General features: G+C 38.2%; 1 protein-coding gene across 2 annotated transcripts in view; it reads right to left on the reverse strand.

Moving 5' to 3' along the window:
- Positions 1–410: 410 nt before the first annotated feature.
- Positions 411–14,480, reverse strand: part of ARHGAP42 (Rho GTPase activating protein 42) — a 171,440-nt gene continuing 157,370 nt past the window's right edge. For both annotated transcript variants that reach the window (XM_083840029.1, XM_083840030.1), the window contains exons 22-24: positions 12,779–12,841; positions 5,933–6,012; positions 411–5,682 (exon numbers count right to left, since the gene is read on the reverse strand). In XM_083840029.1, the coding sequence (XP_083696155.1) occupies positions 5,594–5,682; positions 5,933–6,012; positions 12,779–12,841 (232 nt within the window). In that variant the 3' untranslated portion in view covers positions 411–5,593. The remainder of the gene's footprint in view (positions 5,683–5,932; positions 6,013–12,778; positions 12,842–14,480) is intronic.

A 14,480-nucleotide genomic window follows, 5' to 3' on the forward strand; every position in this document is an offset into this window, starting at 1 on the left:
GGGTCTCAGAAAGATGGAGTAAAGGGGGAGAATCACCTCCCTCACCCTGCTGGCCATGCTGCTTTTGGTGCAGCCCAGAATATCACTGGTTCTCTGGGCTGCAAGCACACACTGCCGGCTCACGTCCAATTTTTCATCCACCAGAACCCCCAAGTCCTTCTCCAAAGAGCTGCTCTCAATGAGTTCTTCTCCCAGTCTGTACTCATGTCTGGGATTGCCCCAACCTAAGTGCAGCACCCTGCACTTGGCATTGTTGATATACGGACCCCTGAGGGACCCCTTCTTACTGATCTCCACCTGAATATTGAGACATTGACAGCAACTCTGTGTAGCACTAGTGTTATTGTTTTGGAAAAAAAAAAAAAAAAGGCTGAATCAGAGTCCAAGTTTAAAAATAATAAAGAAAGCAGTCTGTGTAGAAAGGCTTTTTATTTTTAAAAACATTTTTCAAATTTTTGAAATACAGTGTAAAGTACAACATAGAATTATGTCTGCAAGTCAGCTTACGCATATCATGCCAGTTATTTACATGTAGGTATATACAGAGTGCAGATAATTATTGAAACCACACTACAAAATAAACAGAGAGTTCAATAAGATAATTTAGTAGGACTTTATTAAATATATATATAGTTATTGATTGTATATACTTTCCTATTAAAATACCATATAGTATCTAAGGTAACCCCTATAAACTCTAATACCTCCAAAATCGTCATAAATATGTTTGAAAAACTGAAGTTGTCTATCTGCCCTGTTCAGCTGCTTTGCCCTTTGCTCTAACAGAAACTCTCATAGTGCTGAGATCATTTTGCAGCCTCTAGTGCCAGAACTTTATGACAATTATTGATACAACACTTGCAAAAAGCCCAGTTGCAGAATAGCTTTCAGCTGAGATGTCCAAGGGTTGAAGCACCATTCTCTATACTTAAAATAACGCAGATTACCAATGGCTTATTAAATACTGCCACATACAGGACAAGAAAAACAATGCTATTATCTTCAGTGACTGAATTAAAACATTGTATTAGTAGCTGTTTGGATACCAAGCACCTTATTAAAACAAAACAAAGCAAACTCCCAAAGCCCTTGCAAAATCCTATGCAAAAAGAGACCTCCCGACTTGTACTGATACAGCCTGATCAACAGTCTAACTTTTGCACGAACAGTAACTGGAAGGGCTGCATCAGCAGTGGCTGTCCGGGCTGCACGACCACAAAGAGTGGAACTGAACCTTGCTTAGTTTGATCTCTGGTAACTGAATGATTCAGATAGGGCACTCTGATGAACCAGAAAAACACCCCCAAAAAACGGATAATGACAAGCCATATCACGTTTTCTCATTAACAGAATATCCCATTTATATTCCATTTACTGTATGTGGGCTTCTGGCCAGCAAAACCTCACTATAATTTGCCAAGGGTCTATCTTTGTGTTCACTAGAGCTCTGAGAGTTTCCATCAATCAAGAAGATCCACACCAGCCTGAGGATAAGCTTCCTTACTGGGCTTTCTCCTCTTGCTCCTCAATGCAAAATTGTACCAACTGCTGCCTTAGGAAAGGAATTATGAAGAACAACAGGCTTTTGGGGTTTATCATTTATTCTGATCCAATCTTATTAACTAGAAAATAGACCGGTGGGGAAATGTAACAAAAAGCAAATTACTGCCATATAATGCTTTTTTGTTGTTGTAACTATTGTTCTGAACTGCTGAATTTTGCATCCTTTTCTCTTCCTAATGTATCTTTCCTAAAGGCATGTTAAAATGAATTCAATTAAAGGCAAAGAATAGAGATTATCAACAGAAAATATATAAAAGTTAAATAAGTTACTATTACTATCATAGAGTAGACTGGTCAGCAAATTTGTGCGTCATTTTTTTCCAGAAATAATCGAACAAATGAACTTTATAGATCAGTTAGGGACTTAAGTGATATCTATGGTTTAATTTAAGAGTTTTGTTACATAGTATTCTAAATGCCAAAATATGGCAAGGACATTTTAATACTGAACTCATAGGAATTACACAAAAAATATTTTTTCATCTTTATCATTAATAAAAAGTGTGAATATATAATATAATATACTTTACATATTTATCATACAATATATCAGTCCTTCACACTATTAATTTGATTCATGTTGTACTGCAACATGTACCAAAAGTTTAACATAGAAAAAACATGGCTGATTACATAAGTGGTGGGTATTTTCACAAGACAAACAGCAATCACAACATGTTATCTACCTCAAATTCTACAGTGATATTCTGAGAAAACTGCTATATCCTTTTAGGGAGGATAATTAAAAAAATAATAATAAAATTAAACTTTGCTTGTAGAGTGAATCTGACTTTCATAAAAAATAGTAAATCAATACTATGAACTAATTTAGTTCAGCTCGCCTAACTTGCTGGTAAGGCACTATCTCAGTATTATATCTTCATTTAAATTTTACATGGATTTCTGATCCTTTACAAATATTAGAAGGGATTTTTGGCCAGGGCTGAGAGTCTCATCAGTAGACAAGTCTTAGTGCTGCACTCTCCCCCATTCTAGTCAGTGAGCACCCAGGTACATAACTTTCCAGTTCACTGTACAGCTTCTCCTGGAGATAAACTCCCTCTTGGAAAGTCAGGGAAGAGCAGAGGCATCCACAACCCAGCAGTGGAATGATACGGAAAGTGCTTGTTATGTACCGCAGAAGAGAGAAACAGAATAACCCTACTATCCATTGATACTAACTGTAATTAAGAATGGGAGTAACATTTCCAGATAAAAATAACATTTTAAAGCTAAGCTACTTTAAAATTATTTATGTTATCACCATGGCTGGTTCACAGAAGAAGGGCCTTAAAAAGTGCACAGTCTTAAAGAGGAAAAGATAGATTTCTTTTTTGAGTAGCAGAATGAATGAGATCCCTTTCTGATGAAGCTGTCTTCTGCAATCGACTTGTGTGTCTAATGTAAAATGAATGCATGGGAATAGACACACCACCTCCCCTCTACAGGGATTCCTTCTTCTACAACCTTTCCCTCAGTGCTTACAGGCTCTACTTACTTAATCTGTAACTGAACTTTTCATTTTTATGATTTTTTTATACGAACTGAGCATCTTTGAGTCTTCTAGCTTGCACTCAGATCAGCTGGTTTCAAAACATACTGTTGCAGAATATCCAAACACATGCAGATGTTGTGAGGTTACCTACAATTAGTCTCTTCCTGCTCTCTCTCTCTCTTTTTTTTTATTTAATCAGACTAAATCAAAGCAAGTAAGAGCACGCGTTTTCTATTTCACCGTTCCTCAAGAATTTCACAACAATCAAATTCCTCGTAAGAGGCACGAGGGGTCAGAAAAGGATGTTCAACAAAGGTCAGTTTGCCTGGTGCAATTGATAGACCCAGACCACTGCATTTCTCTACGCGGGTGAGATGTGCGGGACCTGGAGCCTCTGCTCACAGCTCTGTCTCCCTTGCTACTCCTCTTCCCCTGCAGCAGCATTCTCCTGAGCAGGTCAGCAGAAGGAAGCCTTTTGGCACACGGCAATTTTTGTATTGTGAAATACAGCAAAAACACAACGAAACCCATGTTGATCTGAGGGCAACGGCAGCTGCAGGCATAGCTTACACAAACGTTGGCTTGCTTTAAAAATAAGGCTCAGTCTGGTGAAAAAGTCCTTCTCTTCCCTTCCTTCCACATCTGCTCTGTGAAAATTCGACAAGCACACACGTCTGCCTCCACTGCCTGAGATGAACCCTTCATCACAATGTCCTGAACACAGCCTGGTCTTAGGATGAAGGGAAACACGATTTGGGACCTAATAAAACTGTTTAGAGTGAAGAAAGAACCCAAATCAGTCAGTCACTAATTCAAGGGGTCTCTCCTCAGCTGCCTTACCCACACTAGCCTGGCTTACTGCCACAGACTCCCCCTCTGAAATGCCACACCATTCTTGGAAGGATGTTCTTCCAGTCTCTCCACTTTCCTGAGTGCCACTTGATACTTCAACTAGCGAGAAGAAGGATCCTGCAGGCTTTTGCCACCAGCCTGAATTCCAACACGGAATTTTTCTGCAGAAATCATGCACTATACACAAGTAAAGAAGGTTCTGATGTGCTTCTTAATATTGGCAATAAATCTGTTTTCTAATTTAAACCCGAAAAAGGCTTAGAAAAGAAGAAAATAAGCAACTGGTAGATTACTGGTGTTTTTGTCCTGGCAAAAGTTCTTCCTAAAACATTCTGGAAGCAGTGTACATCTTATAAATCAACAGAAGGTTTATATACTGATTACTGTTATTGAACAAAGAACTAAGACTGGATAGGTCTATGAAACAGTGGATTCCTTCTGTACCACTAATGCTGAAAAGCTACTAATATGGAGCTTAAGTATCTTGTTTTTCAATAGGCCATGGTAACTAGCCAAGTAAGCACTGCATGTTTTCCCTCAAGGTGTACAAGAAAGAGGTTCAAATTTAGAAAGCTGCTTATATTTTCTTTTTTTTTTTTTCTTTTTTTTTTCCAGACCCACCAGGAGCAAACAATGGGTATTTACAAAATCTTTATCAATTAAGTTTTTCTTTTTTTTTTTTTTTTTTAATTCCATGTAATGGAGGAAACATTTGCCAAATACTTTAGTGGAAGTCAGGAGAAATAATGCTAAGTACTTTTGTCTTATTTGCAATGGAAAAAACTTGAAAAGGACTTTGTTACTTTTTATCTCAGGTTTTGAAACATATTGCTGCTTTTCATTGCTCACTTCATATCTACCCATCATTCCAGATTGAGTATCTCCTTGTTTTCTACTGCTGTTGCTCTGAGCTACACCGAGAGTATCTTCCACCTGACTGCTATTACAGAAATACTAGTTATTATTATTCTTATTTATATTGATATAGAAAGAAGGAAATAAATCTATGAAGTACTTGAATGAAACATTCATTAAACACATCACATTTTGAATGAGCATTTACTGCTCAGGCAGTGTATAATCTGATTTCATTATCAGTTACATAAATTCTATAACATATTGTAATCTCAATGACTAACAAGTTCAAACTTCTGATTTATGGAAGACTCATTTCTTATTTGAAATGATTAGGACTAATCTCAGAATCGAGTTTTCTATGGGAGCATTCAGATCACAACAGAAGCATTACTTACATTAGGAAAAAAAACCACAATTTTTCATATTAAAAAATACAGATTGTAAGAAATGTCACAGAGTGCATTGCCTCTAAATTTCACACTTCTCTGAGCAACATCCGAGAACCTGAAGGTCTGCAGCTAAATGGCAACTTTTTTGATTTTATTTCTGTAGTGTTCCTTACCCATAAAAGAAGAACAGAACAACCTTTTGCAAACAATGGAAGTTATTTAAACAGAGTACCGTCTTCAGTACAGTAACTGTTAACTGTTTCATTACATTCTGTTCCGTTGATAGGGAGCTATATAACCTGCAGCTGCAGTATCTGAAGGAAATCTACCACTCTCAGCTAACGGGCTGATCCCATATCTGTGTCAGATAAAAATCATAGTGCTTATTATTTGTTACCATGGATACCATGAAGATATTGCTGTCCACTGAAGATTACTAGAGGAAGACAACATAATTCTCAGGAACGAGTCCTGTTTTGCCTTCATAAGTTGCTTTTAACCAGCCTGGTTCTACTGACGGATACACTGCAAAAAAACAACCAAACAAAACATATTTACAATAAATTAAGACAGTTAAAAGATTCTACATGTTCCATATATTTATTTAAATAGCTTTTATTCAAGAGCAATATAATAATCAAGGCAAAAGCCGAGAGCTGGAAATGGAATTACATTCTCTTATCTTGTGGGTACCATTCTTTTTTTTAATTATTATTTGTTTTTGTTTGTTGGCTGGTTTGTTTTTCATGTAAATAAAGAATGTAAAACGTCTTACCATTGGAAAATATTGCCCCCTGTGGGAAAGACAGCTCATGACTATGCTCAGCCTTACAGGAATACATGGCTTTTGCTTGCCTGAAAGAAAAAAAAAATATATAGGTTTGAAAAAATAAGGAAAAACATATGAAAAAATGGAATTGAAAACCTGGGAAGTGTAGACATAATCAGCTGCACAAATACAGGATGATAACAACCAGTTACACGGTAGTTCAGAGGAGCAGAATTACAGCAGACAATAACTCCTGGCTTACTGGAGTTATCAAGTACGTTACTGCAGAAAATAGATCAACATTCTACTTAGAAATTTAAACAGGAATACAATAACTTAAAAAAAATATCTTTTATTCTAGTTGAAACTGTACTTCAAACATACATAAATTGAGCAAAGTGCTTGAAGCAAGTTATGGACTGCCTGGAGAGAATTTCAAAGAGATCATCAAGTCATTAAAGGTCTAAAGACATGATTTGTGAGAAAATACAGTTGATTAGTCTACAGAAGAAAATAACAAATATAAGGCAAATATTGGACTAAAAAGAGTAATGTGTCCACCAGGCTGACTGTGAAAGAGATGGAAATTGATTTAAATTGCAGCATGGGAGATCTAGATTACGTATTAGAGGTGGATTACAGCTTCATCCACCTCAGATGTCCATAAATAAACTTTGTGTCTAGCTCAGCCGGCTCTCAAGGCCTGGGTTCTGCTATGGTAAAAGCCTACTTGAGAGTGCAAGGAATGGCTCTCCAGGTTCCACTGCCCTTAGCGAAACCTTCAATTAACTATTTTCTCAAATAGAAACTGTCATGAAGAGACCTCAGTGTAGACAGCTAAGTTTATATCTCTTCACTTATAGCAGTGAAAACCTACTCTTGGTCAGAACAGCAAAGCACTGGAACTGCTAGTAATTGGACGATCTCTGAATTGAAGAATTCTCATTACTAAACATTCATTAAGAAAAAAAAAATAAAAAACCAACATTACAAAGAAAAAGAACTAGTTAGATACATCATAATTTGATTACAGAGCAGGACAGATTATCATCCACCTGTTGATATGGCTTCTAGCACCATGCTTCTGCAAAGCACAAAATGAGGGATTGAACATAAAGATGCATCGCTTAAGAGTTCTCACTAGATTCCTGTGCTTTACCTATAACAGTAATACCCTGACTTTAATTTATATACTGGAAGCAATTTTTGTGTGACCCACCAGTTTTCCTAATATTTTTTAATCTTATCGGAAAACCACATTATGCCAAGCAAAGATGAACCTGTTGACCATTTCACCTTTGTATGATGTGATAGGGGGTTACCGATTCAGCTTTCCTTCCTGCCAGCATTTATCTCAATGACCCAGTGTGTGACCTTTGGTGAAGTTTCAAGATTTTGGCATACTTTTTGAGAGCATGCATGTGCAAGTGATCTGTAATCTATTCTGTCTTTCCTCCCACAACAATGAGATAACTGAGTCATATATCATATGAATGATAGTGCCTTATCGTAAGCCTTAGTGTAAGGAGAAGACTGTTTTATTTGTGTACTGCCACTGGGGCCATGGCTCTTCACTTTGGAGTTCCACACTAATCTGGGGAGACAGACGGGGACATTTCTTAAAGGGTGCAGAGAGCATCCCTCTACCCTGGCCTTATACCCTGGAGCCAATCAAGGCTATCACGCTGTGACTAATCTGAATCTCTAAAAAGGTATGAAAGGGGATGCATATGTGAGCTTTCAAGACATGATCTAGAACTCTCCAGGATTTACAAATATTTCCTCTGTTTTGTAACATGAAAACACTGCTCTGGTGTGCTGCTACAGAGCCCTAGCATGATTTAACATGCTGTGTAATGAAAAAGGGTGTGCAAAATATCACTTATGTTTTGGGATTACAAAGCCATCATATGGGGCTATGTTTTTGGATACTGTTGGTTTACTTTAGTGGGGGAGAGAAAGAGAACCAGTTCTAAGCAGTGTGTATATACATAAAGCCAGTAATTTCACTTGACCTCACTGTCACAAACTACTTCCTGTGTCTTTTTAATTTAGATATATCATCAAAATTATCACAAAAAAAAATCTTTACTGTCACCACACAACATTTACTTTATATCCACTCTCATTTCTAGAGAGGAAATGAAACCATCAGTTCCTGCATAGGCAAAAAAACTTAAGTGTGCTCTCCTTCAAACACCAGCATTAGTATTCCAACAGGAGGCACAGTTACCAGTTGTGACTGGGAACCTGATCTTACACAGACTCAAGGACTGTATATTCACCATGAAATACAGTCACTGCTATCAAGAACTTGCCTTTTACAGTAAACAGGACAGACAGACAAAAAAATCAGTAAGTTTTGTTACTCTGTATAATAGATACTGAATACATATAGAGGGAAATTAGATGACTTTACTGAAGGTCCCCCAGAAACTAGAACCAAATTATTTAAACCCAAGATCATTATTTTATCAAAGTATTATGACAAAGAGTGCTACAAATGTTCTATAATACACTGACCCGGACAGTTAACATTCTGAAAGAAAAAAACAAAACACAAAAACACATTTAATTCCTATGTGGCATAATCAGGATTTTTTTTTTTTTTTATGTATAAAACAGCAGAATAACTGTTAATAATGAATACAATGGCAATGTTAATCAGATAATTGGTCGTGAATTTACTATAACACAGGAACAATTTTGAACTTGATTATATGTGGCACCTCACCACTTAGTGGCATGATTATTGAGCCAGTTTCCCATGTTAAGAATGGAACATCTGAGTAATACTGTGATAAAAGACACTGAAGGCAACTGTAAAACAGAATAGCAATATGTAAATGAGGGAGAATTGTTCAACCTATTCTCAAAATATGGCATGTTGTTTTTTAGTGCCCTTAGAAAAAGTTAGTAAAATGAAATTTTCTCCTGTATGCTTGTATGTCTACTAAACTACTCTGTTTTCAGCTGCTATTTTTTCCTGATCCAAATATGTTTATCTTAAAAGTAAAAAGAAGATAAGAAAACATGGACTCTGATTTGCTCAGTTCTTGGAAAGAGAAAGCTACCCAGCATTTGGCAATACACAGATACACAAACACAAGGTATAAAAAAATCACCTTCTGAAAAGCTCTGAATTACTGGATTCTTCACATTATCTTCCCACTACTTTGTTCCTGACACAAAGCCTAAGAATATTTACTTATAATTCTGGAGCAATTTTCAAGCCCCTGGTTATTCCCTCCACACCCAACTTGATTACTTAGGTTCTTTGTCTTACTGCTCACTTCAACCCTAACCAGCTAGAAGCATTAGCAAGGAAAAGGGCTCACAGATTCATTGGCAACTTTTTCTGTGCAATTATGAAAATGGATATTGTTTCTTATGGTGTTAAAGCTCTCCTCCTTACAAACAAGTCTGCTCACTGAAAAGCATGTGATGACATCACCGTCTTCTATTATGGTTCTCTTAAGATGATGCTAATCTTCTCAGAAGAGTGTGATTCATAGTGTCGACTTCAGAGAAAAAAAAAATCAGAAAATGGTGCCCACATTTCCTAGAAGTTTCTGCTTTCCATGATTTTAATAGATAGACTCCAAAGGAGAAAAATCCATTTTCCCCTTTTCTACCTTTTATTATGTTTATTTTGAGACCATAATGATAAATTTATACTAGTAGTCAAAGGATTGGTACTCATCAGATCAGAAACCATATTACTTGACTACACATGGTCAACAACACCTGAGGTACTTTTAATAACCTATTTTAACAGTTATAAATAAGCTTTAAAATTATGTTCCTGCCATAATAAGTTTTCAGTCTAGAAAGACACAGACAGAAGCCAGATGAACAAATCAGGGAAAACACATGAATTTCTTTCAGATGACTCGTCAGTTAATGCAATCTTACAGGAAGAAGAAAAGTTTGTCGACTCATGGAAATGGTAGACTTATGAGTGAGTAGAAAATGCTGGTCTGGGCTGGAAAGAGTACTCCAGGTTTTCAAGGAAATGCAAAATATAGCATGAAAATAAAAACAGAAGCGTGACTGGAAATATTTAATATTTAATCATACGGCTGGGAGGGAAGCATGGAACTAGAGGATTTCGTGTTGCCTTTCTATTCCTATTAGAGTCCCAGCTTGGCACCCAGAGATCCTGCTGCTAAGCCAGGGCTATTGGCTGTCAACAGCTCCTGTTCCCTATTTGTGTATGTATTCTCTTCTAATGAAAATCCTTTGTGATGTAGTTTCTCATTTTATGTGCACCTCTAAATCAAAGTCATTGTTGGTGCATTTTTGTATAGAAATTGTAATATAGAAATCTCACGCTAGATAATTGCAGTATTTCTGAAAGCAGCAAGAAAACTTTTTCACCTCTTTCAATCCCCAACAAAGATTGGACCCAGAGCACACAGTACCTTAATACCACAGTCTGGGAGATGGACAGTTAATAAACCTGATGTCAGGAGGTAATGAATGGGAAGAATGAGAAGTGAAAATAACTATGAAACTGGAAAAAGAGCACAGGCTGGACAGGGCATTATATATTTGTCTTACCTGTCCAATCCTAAAACACGTCCTGTAGACTCCCATTCTTTCTCTTTCTGACTATAATAAACCTACTCAAACTGGTGCCACCATGGGGGCAAGTATATACAAAGACTGTTAACAGCCTGCCCAAATAATGACTAAGCATTTAAAAAAAGAAAAAAATGTGTGTGGGGATACAACTTCCATAGTCGAGAGAGTGCACTACTTAAAGTCAGAAAGAGGTGGTGCAAAGACTACCTGGAAGAAGGAATTAAGTCAGTCCAGGTCACTGTGGTGGTAAAGCATCAAGTTTGAAATTATCTGATGGAATACATAAGACAGTATGAGACTGCAAAGCCACATAGATACTTTTGATCCATCTATTGTACAGGTGACTATGAAATACTGTTTCAGACAACAGATGTTTCAAGTCAGAATGAAGCTACTTAGTAGTAATGTAATGTAAGCAGTAGCTATAAATTTAAAAAACATTTATGTATAGCAGCATAAATTACTCCTGCACAGAGGTCAACACAGTCCAGACATATATTTCTGGCATCAGACCAGCTTAAAAACAGTTTCTCTGTCTTACACTCTGCCCTGCATATACTCGTTGGACAGCAGAATTAGGAACACAGAAGGCCTTTCTAATTGGTGGATCAAATGTAATTACCATGAATTCAGAGCAAAAAAGAATACACTAAGGACTCAGTTCAGGCTTCCTCTCCATAGCACGCATGAGAAGTAAATATGAGCCGGCTCTCAAATGCAAAATCTCAGTCAGACTTGAGCAGCATTACAGGAACAGCTGAGCTGTTTCTTATTTTTTCCTCGTTTTGCCTGCTGACCTCTTGTTTTCCATTCTCCTTGTTATTGTTGCTCTTCTGCTTTTCTTAGGAAGGCTGAAGTAGAGGAGCTATTAAGTCTTTCAGCATTTTCTGCTTTCTTATCTGCTCTCCATATCCATTATCAAACTGCTACATTTTTCCTTTATCAGATTTTGGCTTCTTACATGCTTTTTATATACAGGTAGAGATGGCACAGGTTCTGAGGGAACATCAGGATAGAGTTTACAAGAAGAAAGAGAGCAATACAAAATAAGAGAAGGAACAAAGGTGGAAGTAAAATGATGTAGTACTCGTGAAGCAGTACATTGCTCTTGGCTTAGGTCACTGGATTAAGAACATTCCAGTCTCTTCCTTTATACTTTTCTTCCTTAAATTAATGCCCTGTTCTTTTTATCTCCTTCCATTCACCATCAAACTGTTTCTTTGGTCTTCTTATAGTTCATCTACTATGCAAAACAAGAACAGCCTTGATTCCTGCAAACCACTTCTCTCAAACAAAATCAGTGGGCCTTTGCAGGTCAGCTTTCTCCTTCTCTCCCCTGATAGATCTGTCAGATAAGACAGCCATATTCTACCGCATATCTCAGCGCACACTGGCATCTTTGTTTACAACTATGCTATTTTATTACTATATTTGGATTATTTGATTAACATTTTATTGCTCAACAGTTCCAGTAAGATCATGGTATCACTGAGTAAAATGATGGACAAAAACATACACTTTGTCTCAAAAAATCTGAAATGCAGGGAGAGTGAAAAGAGAGACTTTTCCCTGCATCCACTTATTTATTTATCTGCTTTAGCCTATTAATTGTAGTCTGGTTAGCAATGCAAAGAAGTACTAGTGCTTCCTAGATGAACACTTACAGGAACATTCTAGCTTCATTCTATGTAAGAATGGGTCAAATCTACCAAATAAATGCATACAAAGAAAATGTAAATAATTCCTGCTGCAGGCTATCAAGAAGAGAGGGCAACAGTTTCTCCAGACAAGTAGTAAGGCAGAAGATGTGTGATGGAAAAAAAAAGAGATCCTGAAAAAGTTAATCCTGAACTTTCTAAAGCAGCTGTTATTAGGACTTGACTATGCAAGCACATTATCATAAACTAGCATAAACTTGCAGTTTACTACTCTGCTGCAAGTATGTATATACAAGCAGCTATATGGAATAAGTACACTGCCCTCATCCTGTTAATTTACTCCTGTAGCTGTGTCCTTAGGCAGCTCACTAATCTGCACATCTCTCACTGCAATTTCCATACAGGAAAGTATAGCCAGGTTGTTAATATACATGAAACTCAGTATTCTTCTGTAGAAAGGATAAGTTTAACAAACCAAGACAGTTGTGCATGCTACATGATGCTGTCCTGATGACACAGAACAAAGCTCCAATGCTTCTATTTTAATCTCTGGAGCCAGGAAAATACAAACGATTTTACAAGCTGTTAAACAGTATGAGGTACTTACCGTCCTGAAGAAACTTGTTTAAGTGAACCAGCACTTTCAAACAACTGGGCTCTTGCAGCCACTCTGAAAATAAGGAAGCACCTTGCTTTATACTTTGCTCATTAATTAAACACGCAGACTATAGAATCATAGAATCATAGAATATTCTGAGCTGGAAGGGTCTCACAAGGATCTGAGTCCAACTCCTGCCTCCACACAGGACCACCCAAAAATCAGACTCTATGTCTCAAAGCATTGTCCAAATGCTTCTTGAACTCCAACAGGCTTGGTGCTGTCACTACTTCCATGGGGAGCCTGTCCCAGTGCCTGACCACCCTCTGGGTGAAGAACCTTTTCCTAACACCCAGCCTGATCCTCCCCTGTCCCAGCTCCGTGCCGTTCCCTCAGGTCCTGTCGCTGTCCCCAGAGAGCAGAGCTCAGCGCCTGCCCCTCCGCTCCCCTCGTGAGGGAGCTGCAGGCTGCCATGAGGCCTCCCCTCAGCCTGCTCTGCTCTGGGCTTAACAAACCAAGGGACCTCAGCTGCTCCCCATATGTCTTGCCTTCTAGACCCTTCACCATCTTTGTAGTCCTTCTTTGGACACTAATAGTTTTCTGTTTGGTTATATTGTGGTGCCCAAAATTGCATCCATTACTCAAGATAAGGCTGCACCAGTGCAGAGCAGAGCAAGACAATCACTTCCCTCAGCTGGCTAGCAATGCCATGGTTGATGCGCAACTTGACTACTAATTTCACTTTTAACCATCTAAAGACAAGGAAACATGTTTTTTAAAAATTGTTTTAATTATTCAGGCAGAGATCAGGTTAAGAAAGCTAAAGTCCTTTTAGAATTAAATTTGGCCAGCGACGTCAAAGGCAACAAGAAAGGCTTCTGTAGGTACATCAGTGATAAAAGAAAGACTAGAGTAATTGTGGGCCCTCTCTGGAAGGACATGGGAGACCTGATTACCTGGGATACGGACAAAGCCGAGGAACTCAATGACTTTTTTGCCTCAGTCTTTACTGCCAAGAGCTCTAGCAATGTAGCCCAGGCCCAGAAGGCAAAGGCAGGGACTTGAGAAAATGATGAACTGCCCAGTGTGAGAGAAAATGGTTGGTCAACACTTAAACACCATTTCTTCCAAGCTCAAGACTGGTGCACCCCTAAGAGTAAGAAATCAGAGCAAGGTGGCCAGAGGCCTCTGTGTTGCCCATGGAGAAACTTGAAGGCAAGAAGAAAGTCTACAAAAGGTGGAAAAAGGGCCTGGCCACTTGGGAGGAATACAGAAACGCTGCCAGGGCCTGCAGGGATGAGACAAGGAAGGCTAGGGACAGTTTGGAATTAAAACTGGAAAAGGAGGTCAAGGATAACAAGAAAGGCTTTTTAAAGTATGTCAATAGTAAAAGAAAGCCTAGGGAAAATGTGGGTCCACTACTGAATGAGGTGGGTGCCCTTGTAACAGGGGATGCTGAGAAGGTAGAGATACTGGATGCCTTCTTTGCTTCAGTCTTTACTGCTAAGACTGCTCCTTGGGAATCCCAGACCTGGAGGTAACGGAGAGTCTGGGGAAAGTAAGACTTCCCTTTGGCTGAGGAGGATCTGATCAGAGAGCATCTAGACAAAATCAATGCACACTAATCCTTAGGCCCCGATGGGATGCACCCACACGTGCTGAGGGTGTCGGCAGATGTGATTGCCAAACCACTCTCGATCATCTTTGAAAG

Source organism: Anser anser, assembly GCF_964211835.1.
Source record: "Anser anser genome assembly, chromosome: 1".
Taxonomy (NCBI): domain Eukaryota; kingdom Metazoa; phylum Chordata; class Aves; order Anseriformes; family Anatidae; genus Anser; species Anser anser.